The 9,684-nt window shown below is 38.8% G+C and overlaps 1 protein-coding gene across 3 annotated transcripts in view; it reads right to left on the bottom strand.

Moving 5' to 3' along the window:
* Positions 1-4,952: 4,952 nt before the first annotated feature.
* The window catches only part of rcan3 (regulator of calcineurin 3), a 50,244-nt gene continuing 45,512 nt past the window's right edge, over positions 4,953-9,684 (bottom strand). For all 3 annotated transcript variants that reach the window (XM_076877407.1, XM_004540439.4, XM_004540441.5), the window contains one exon: positions 4,953-8,117. In XM_076877407.1, coding sequence (XP_076733522.1) covers positions 7,963-8,117 — 155 coding nt within the window. In that variant the 3' untranslated portion in view covers positions 4,953-7,962. The remainder of the gene's footprint in view (positions 8,118-9,684) is intronic.

Below are 9,684 nucleotides of genomic sequence, written 5' to 3'. Positions count from 1 at the left end.
GTCTGCAGTCAATGATTGAGGGTGTGAAGGAGAGAGAAGAGGAAAAAAACAGAATAGAGAAACACACACTATGTGAAACAGCACAAAAAGTCTATAGCAATAGAGCCACTTGATCCAGCCCTATCTATTAGGTTTATTAAAAAGGAAAGCTTCAAGTTTCATCTTAATATTAGGTGGTGTTTCCACAGGAAAGGCGCCTGATAGCTAAAGGCTCTGCCTACCATTCTTCAACTCCGGGAACCACAAGTAAGCCAGGACTGTGTTGGGTCCTCTATGAGAAGAAGTATTTTAAATACATTCTGGATTAAACATGGGGCCAATGGAGAGAACATAATGTGGGAGAAATATGTCTCTTTCTAGTTCCTGTTTGACTGTTTTACACAAAAAGGTTCATAACTTTTAAAAACATCAGCTAACAGCTAACGGTCCCGCCTCTTTACCTGTCTACTACACTGTAGGAATTTGATTTATTTCCTTGTGTCTTTTTTCCTACCTGGAATGACAGGGAAGTAAGAAGCCACTTTACCTTAAACCTCACTCTATGTGCTTATTAACTAACTTATTAATTAAAAGGGAACCAGAAAGATTTGGCCTGTATAGCTTGAGAGCTTAAGTGCCCAAAACACCCATGAAATCCACATTAACTGGATCTGTTCCCCGAAGGTACACACACTTTGTGATGTTCAACAGTAAGAGTCATTGTGAGGAGGAATTCCCCGCTGCCTGTGAAGAGAGGGCTTTTTGTGTCGTGAAGAACGAGACAGTGCAGTATCACAGCTCCTACTCAGTCCTCTCTACCTGCAAAATACCAACAGCTGCCCACTGTTTTACCTCTAACACAGGCAATCTTTATGACTGCGTGCTACAATAAAGATGTACCAACCCACTGACTAAGTTTGGGCCAAACCTGTGCTTGCAAGACATCCTTTTGTGAAATCAGGGATAACAGTGTGCCAATGTTTTGGCTTTGTTGTAGTTTCTCACCTCATGCAATGTGTCAGGAGGAAATGGATGAGAGAAAACTGTTGTCACAACATTGACGAGCAATCATTTGTCTTTCGTTCATGGCTGACAGGATGGAACAGAAGCTGTGAATGTTCAGTCGCTTGCTACACAGCAGGTCATGACTACACTGCCTGCCACACAGTCCGCTCATGCCTCATGCTTTAAATTTCAAACACGCTAACGATCACTGAAAGAATCATTAACTCAGACTTGGAACAAGACAGAATATTAACTTAAGCTGCAATGTGAAAGTGACAGTAACATTTAATGGCGGCAATTATACCTCTTTGAATGAATGGATCTCGTGGCTCCATTCCTTTGCCAGAGCCATTCTTTCTTTCTGGTTGGACCACTGCAGGGCCATGTAAACACAGCTGCTTGTCCTTGTTTGAGTGAATGATTGTATGAGTGATAAAGTTAGGCAACTAGTCTGCTGCGCTTTCAAAATAAGTTAGTGAAAACACTGCGGCTCTCTCTGACAGCTTTCGGCAGATAACCTGCATAGGAGTCAGGAAATTGTGGTTAAATTGTGACTACAGAAAATAATTAGGGTCACAATGCGTGCACATTGGTCACACAGTGTTAACCGCAACTCACCTGTTGGAAATATGCACTGATACTCAGCACAATAATAAAAGTTTTTTTTGGTACAACTTGATCTGCTTCATTTGTATCAAAGAGCCACTCAAAAGAATCTGAGCATACGGGAATGTAACACTAGTAAAATCGCCATTAACTAAAATTTATGTGATACTGTAATGATCAGGGCTTATTCTCAGTTTAATGGCGAGAAGCTATTTTTCTAAAGGCTCACTTGAAGGATGAAACAAGGCTTTCTCTTTCTTTCATACAGTTATTGTAACGTTTGACAGATGTGCAGAGAAGCTGTTGAAATCCACGGATTACTGGCCACTCAGTTTGTTCCACAGACTGTTGACCTCCATGCAAACTCCTGATCCAACCAAAAACGTGGATTGGCCTAACCCCACCAATCTTTGCAACCCAGGTTTTCAGTGGTAGGTCATTTGAAACTCAAAATGTTTCACCTGACATCAAAATAACTTTAACTAGATTTTATGTCTGCTTTGGCACCGCTATCCCAGAATGACACATAAATAACCGTCTATTTTGGTATTTAGCTAAAGTTTGCTGATTAGTTTTGACAAGAAATAATTTATTACGCTTGCGTTTGTGAAGGACAGGGTTTTTAAACCTGTTTTTTCTTGGTGGTGATGTAAATGCAGGAATCCCAACAATATATACAGCATAATGAAAAAGTAATAAAGTCCCCTTCCTGATTTTTGTTGTGTGACAGATACATTAGACAAAGATAACTCTAGTAAATACAAAATGCAGTCTTTAAATAACCTTTCCATTTATTAAAGAACAAAAACATATCCAAACCTGTGTGAAAAAGTAAGCCTAATAACTGGTTTTGCCAGCCTTGGCAGCAAGAACTGCAATTCAGTGTTTGTGATAACTAGTAATTAGTCTTTCACATCGCAGTGGAGGAATTAAGGCTCACTATTCTTTGTGGAATTGTTTGAATTTAGCCATGCCACGTTTTAATTTAGAGGAGAAACATGTTACATTTAAGGTCACTTCAAAACCTTGATTTTTTCTTCTTTTTTTTTTTTAGCTGTTTAGAAGTCGACTGGTGTGTTTTGATCATAAACCACATGTGCTTGACCTTTAGTGGATGAACTGATAGCTGGACTTGCTTCATCAGGATTTTCTGGTAGAACGCGGAACTCATGTTTCTGTCAATTACAGGAAGTCATCCAGGTCCTGAAGCAGCAAAGCAGACCATCACTCTACAACCACTATGTTTGACTGCTGGTATGATGTTCTTTTTTATGAAATATTGTGTTGGTTTTAAATCAGAATATTTTTCACCAAATTCTTGGGGATCATTAAGATGCTTTTTTAATAAATGTGAGAGACTCATTTGTGTCATCAGTGGTTTTCTTCTTTGAACTCTCTCCTGGATCACATTTTTGTCTCCTTCTTATCATGAATCATGAACACTGGCCCTAATTTAGGCAAGGGAGGCCTGCAGTTCTTTAGATATTGTTCTGGGTTCTTTAGTGAACTCCTAGATGAGTCACTGATGTGCTCTTGGAGTAATTTTGGTAGGCTGGCCATTCCTGGGAAGGTTCACCACTGCTCCAAGTTCTCTCTATCTGTAAATAATGTCTCTCACTGTAATACACTGGAGTCCCAAAGCCTTAGAAATGGTTTTGTAACCATTTCAACAATGATAGATTTCAGTGACTTGTTTTCTCAGCTGTTTCTTCAAATTGTTACATGAAGTGTTGCTTTTGAGGTATTTTAGTCTACTTCACTTTGTCAGACTGGTTCTATTTAACCGATTTCATGATTCATCTGGTTTAGCAGTAATGAAGCCTGGGTGTGGTCAGTGAAACTGAAGTGAGATTTGGTTAATCACCATTAACTCATTATTTAACAAATGGTGCACGTTCCTTTTTCACACAGGGCAGGTAGGTTTGGATGGATCTTTTATCTTAATAAATGAAGTAATCAAAACTGCATTTTGTATTAACTCAAGGTAGCTGGTTATCTTTGTCTAATATTGCAACTTCTTCTGTGATCTGAAACATGCCAGTGTGAATTTGCAAAATAGAAAAGAAACTGCTGGAAACAAACAGGTCTGTTCTGCAGTTCTGTGGATTGGCCAGTGTGGGCCAGCATTTGTTGCCTGTTTGCCCTCATTGTTGCAGTCACATGACTGGACAGGTGTCATGTGCTAAGTGCTACAGTCAGCATGCTAGCATACAGTGCATTGAAACAAAGCAACTTAGCATGCTGACATTTTATAAACACAAGTTAAAGACATTTTGATAGCAAAAAGGTCAGTTACTGCCCCCCATTATACCAAATGTGGTCTTGTGTAGGAACTACAACAATGTAATTGTGTCACAAGCATGCAAGCTGTTAATGCTGAACTTATGTGTAGCAGAGATCATGTGGGCTGAGAATTCAAGATGGTCTCTCTCTTCTCACTTTAGAATCTGCTGCTCATACAGGCAAAAAGAAAAAACCTTTCCTCTACATGCCTACATGAAAAAATGCCAAGTTCTTACAGTTTATTTCCTATTTCAAAAAAGTAGTTATTTGCAAATGACTTTCTAGTTTTTGGTATTAAAAACAAAACTGTACTTAAATACTAAGTAATAAGATTTATTCTGTCACATAAATTTAATCTATTGAAGAACCAACAGCTGGTCTTGGTAAAATAAAATAAGCCTTCAGTTATGATCAAGAAGAACAAAATCAGGAAATGTTTTAAAGATCTTGCATTTGGTAAATTAATGCTGAATTCTGTGAAAGTAATGAAAACTTATGAAAGCCACAAACTGGGAGACTAGATTTTACTCAGGTGTATGTCTGGCACAACACACACTTTATGGACACAAGTACCAGAACAACTACACATTTACAGGAGCTGCTTAGCCACAGAAACGCCCGAGGTTTGAAACTCTCGAGTTACTGAGTCAGCAGAGCATTGGCAATGCTTTTAAGCTGCTCTGTAACTTTACGTGTTCTGCCACCTTCTGGATTCCATTGCACAATTATACCACTTACATCTGGGAGGGAATAAAAACTCATGATGTGACGTGTTGTGACAGTGGCATCCTATTACAGTAGGACTCATGAATTCCATGAGTTCTTTAGAAAAACGTATTCTTTTACAGATGTTTGTAAAGGCAGACCGCACGGCTAAGCTTCATATTTACGATAATATGACTGGAAAAGACTGGATTCAAAGATTGAGAGGTGTAGCCCAGTACATACACTGTACATAGCTCACTTTCTGCACAACTATAACTATCTAATTTTTTGGAATGAGATTCTGTTTCTGTGTTTGCATCCCAAGTGTAGCCCCTCGAGCAAAGACACACCTGAAATAAACAACACTAAACATGGATTTTAAGAATAAGTCTTTATGTATTTTTTTTTCTATGTGAAACAAATGACTATTATACTACACAAATCGAAGCGGATACTGTAAGAGACAGAGACCATCTCTGAGAAATAAGTACAGAACATGAAAATACACATACTGGTATTATAGAACTATAAATTATTGCTCGTTTTGCTACGTTGTTTTCTCGATTCCTACGATACAAGACACAATATTCAGGTTTCAACGGAAACAGTACAACAGTGACAAACGGTATAATTGAGCTTTTTAGTAGACGTTCCCCAGAAATAAAAGAAACATTCAAACAGAGTCCATGTTGAACACAACAAGATGACTGTCGGTTTTGATCGAGCATCTTCGGAACTTATTGTTATACATTTTTGTCTTTTTTTGTTTCCATTTACAACATTGCCAAGAGAAGCCATAACAAACTGCACACCGGGACTGGCCTCAGCAACAGAAAAAACACTTGGCATATGTACATAAATATAAATTTTCTTTTCAACTGTGACCAAATGCACCAGTTTGTTAAAACACCATGACAAAAGAGATAAAAAATCTTTCCTTGTGTCCTTCTTTCTGCTCCGCTGCTTCCTCTACAATATCATCCATCACAGCAGCTCCACCAGTCTGCCGTCTGCTTAGATAACTGCGACAGCTTAACCGTAGTGCCAATAAAAGTGCACTCTGCCAACACGGTGCATTTCAAAGAACCATTTCATATCCTGTGAAGATAAAATGAATGTTTCTTGTGGACAAACACAAAAACAAAGATAGTGATTTTGTTCTGCACTGTCATCCTGCCTCGTTTCTTTTTTTTCTCTCTCTCTCTCAAACCTAAAACTGCACTGCATGTCCACACCGCTTTTCAGAAACGCACTTCCACAGATCCAAAAAAGGCCTGAAAGGTTCACACGAGCAAAAAGGAAGTGGAGTGTTTCACTCACTGCAATATGCTGGTGAAAAGGCTAACCAGGTGTTTAGCTTGAGATAAAACAAACAACACTAGAAATAAAACTGAAGACATACAATGTGCTTCCTACTTTGTCTTTAAAAAAAGACTTTTATGTGAAGGAAATAACAGCACACTGACAGTAAAGTGCTCACATGCACACAGACTTGTAGTTTGCTTACTAATATTGTTACATAGCAAAAAGTACTTTTAGATTTCATGCTGTCTGATGACACAAATGAGGTTCAGACTCGCCTCCTTTGTGTTGCTTTTAAAGCGCTGAAATGTTTCATTCAGTGGAGGTGAAACACACTGGTCTGATTTGATTTTATTGGAACAAAATAAAGGTGAGCTGTAGATTAAGGAATGTATGTTTTTATAAAATGAGCGCTAATTCAATACAAACTACTGCAAGTGGGTCGGGGAAAACATGATATCCTTGTGTTTAGAAATACAGATCAGAGTCTCTGAGTAAGAAAGAAATCATTTTACGTTAGGAGATGAGTCGATGCTTTGGTTGGTGTATCTCATGTGGCGTGATTAATTTTCCCTTTTCTCAGCAAAATGCTTTCAGGTAAACTGCAATATCTAAAGGAACTATTTCAACAAATTTTTTTCCGCTAAGCTATTTACAGCCAGACGCAGCGCAGTACTCTGGTGCGCAGCAGGAGACGATCAAGAGTCCCACAATTGCTCGGAGATATCGAGAGATTCTCAGTGCAAAACAAGCAGTAGAAGGTTTCGGAGGAAACCTGACACAGATTGTGGGTTTGATTAAATAACATAAAAAATACATTTAAGTTGTGAATTACAACAAACAGAATCAGAAAAAAACAGAAAAACAAACCCCGTCCCGACACCCCTTTGAAGAAATAAGGGGGTTTGACCTGTCAAATCGCAAAAAAGTGACACATGCAAATTTGCCGTCGAGTCAAAGACTGAACTGTCAAGCTTTCAAAAACTCATTCAGCTTTTATTTTTCTACCCCCCCGTTTCACATACTTTCAACCCTGTGCGCAAATATGCACTTGCGTCAAAAGCATCAACCCGTTCCTCTGTCATAGTCACGAACATCAATTAAGAAAAAAAATACACCTCAGCTCTTCATCTACAGAAGTAACTTAGCATGCAAAAAGTTTTGGGGTATCAAATACGTAGTAAGTATACACATCTAGTAGTACAGCAAAAAAACACCTCTCCAAATAAAAAAGGACAAAAAGCAAAATCAAAAAAAAAAGAAAAAAGAAAAAAAAGTCAGACAACCACCACAACTTTGTTAGTCACATATGGCGCTTCGTGCTGTGTGTGATGTTAAATAGGTTCCTTTTTCTTGATATAGCTTGTTAGTATTTGTGTTTCTGTAGGTATTTTTTGTAATACAGTATATACATGCAGACAAGAGCGGAAACATCACACAGTCAGTCTTAATGAGAGCGGAAACTGCGAACCAGCAGATATGAAAAAGGAGGAAAAAAATAGACATTTATAATACATATGTATAACCTAAAAACACAATTTATTGTTTAAAAAAACAGAAAGAAAAGAAAAATATCTTTGCTTAAGTATCACATGTCCTCAACCAAAGATCTTCGATTATTACATATGACTGTGAGACGAAGGGAGAGGTACAGCTAACAACCTAACTGACTAGCAAGCTACTGAGCAGGACTAGCAATGAGAGCTGAGTGTGTGCGATAAGTGACAGGTGCCTGCGTAGGGACAGGTATTTCCACCCCTCTTGCCGAAAACGAGGGGAGATTAGTGGGGTGGAGGCAAGCATGCCTACCGCTCCCCCAGGCTGTCCACAGAATGTGATGAGTGTGTGTGTGTGATTCTCATCCATCCCCTTCAAGCCACCTCATTCCATCGCCACGCTCCCCACAAACACCGTCTTCGAGCAATGTTTGTTGTTTTTTGTTTTGTTTTTTTTTTGCTTTAGTTGAACTGAAATGAGGGGCATCGACGCTCTCTGTGAGTGCAGAGACGAGAGAGAGAGGGCAGGTGTGTTGTGGGCTTAAGTGGCGGTCTTGGCCCCACTGGTGTTGGAAGGGAGGCCTCTCTAGTTGAAGACCTTTGGGGGTCCGTCGGGACGTCTGGTCTGGACAATCTGCTGCTTTGGCCGCGCTGCCTCGTCCTCCTCTGTTTCGCTCTCGCACACGTGGACCACCACGCTGGGGGTGGACTCTGTTCCTGCATGGAGTTCATACTTTTCACCTGAGGGGATGGAAAGAGAGAAGAGCCATTAAGTTACAGTCTGTAAAATATCACCACTAGATGTCAGCAAATTGCGGCAGTGCATAATCCTGGCCACTGTAGGACAATCATATTTCATATTTTATGTGCGATATTTTATGCTTCTACACTCGAGTCACCTATAAAACTGGTTGCCATTCATCTGTATTTAGTGTACTCAGATAACAAAATGACTCCAGACCAGATACATTCCACAATCTGCTGTTTTCTTAGCAGGCCGTTAGTCAGCTGTTCATCTCAGCTGTCTGTATGTGTCGATGTTTACTTCTGGAGGCGGCTGTAAGCTTGTTAAAGAAGTCTGATTCATCTTGATGATACTGAGCGGAGTTATTGAGAACATCCTGAAATTTTCTGTCATCAGAGGCTGCTGTTTTTAACTAGTGTTATTGAAACTTTTAAGTTGCTGGACACTTGGCGAATCAACTCTCGTACAATGTGAGAATATAATCAAACTGTTTATGTTTAGGGAAAATGTGATTTCCTGGACACCTGAACCTAACATTAGCTGGTATAATGTTGGCTTATAACCATCCATAGCTGTTTAGCTGGCTCTTGTCAATTTTGAGTATATTAGGAATAAATAAGCATGAATTACAATTTTCTTATGAGTTCTCATCTTCTCATCTAATACATATGTGGCGGGTCTGTATCAACAAACTTAACACAATTAGGCAGAACAGCGATGTCCGTCTCGGCCACTGTATTCAAGATGGCAGGGAAACATGGCGACTTCCACAAACTGGCAGCAGCACCTACGTATTTTAATTGATTAATTAATTCTAAGTTTATGAGAATGAGTTTGTTGGAAGATTAAATGCAAACTAATCATTATATCTACCTATCAATCTACATATATACACACACAGTACATCATTCTTTTTTTCAATTAAATAAACTAAAAAAAGGGTAATTGGACATTTACGGATTAAATATGAAAGCAAAACCACTACTGTGGTAAAGAGAGACTGGCAAAACTCAGAGTACTGAGAACTGGACTAACACATTGCTCAGTAGAAGAGGCTTCATGCAAGTTAATCATTTAATGTAGTGTACATTCCAGAGGAAACTGCTGTATGTTTTGCTCTCTTTGAGTAATATTAGAACTTTACAACCTTAAGTCTAAAAGTAAGTCAATATTATTGACCATTTCAAATGCCTGGAGGCAGTATACTGCCCAGTTATTTTGAAGCATTATTCATTATACCAATGGACACCATACCATTAAGAGTGCATGTATAAAACCACCAGATATGATCTAATTTATATAAGTAGTAACACTTATGTAACAGCTTTTGCCTCTGGAAATTGTATTTCTACATTTGTCTTTGCCATTCCAAAACCTTCCCATAAATTTCAGTTCCACATTTAATTGTCTCTCTCTTATAGTGCCTCTGATTTTACTGAAGGGATTTGAATACATCCCCCATGAATGATAAGGAGACGAAAAACACTCCTCCTTCTGTCTAGAGTAGCACTAATTTTGCACTAATATGGTTGACTAACTAAATATACTTTATGTTTGAAATAT

The sequence above is a fragment of the Maylandia zebra genome, linkage group LG19, assembly GCF_041146795.1.
Source record: "Maylandia zebra isolate NMK-2024a linkage group LG19, Mzebra_GT3a, whole genome shotgun sequence".
Classification (NCBI taxonomy): domain Eukaryota; kingdom Metazoa; phylum Chordata; class Actinopteri; order Cichliformes; family Cichlidae; genus Maylandia; species Maylandia zebra.
Note: the sequence above shows the minus strand (reverse complement) of the source record. Positions and strands in the feature narration are given on the sequence as shown.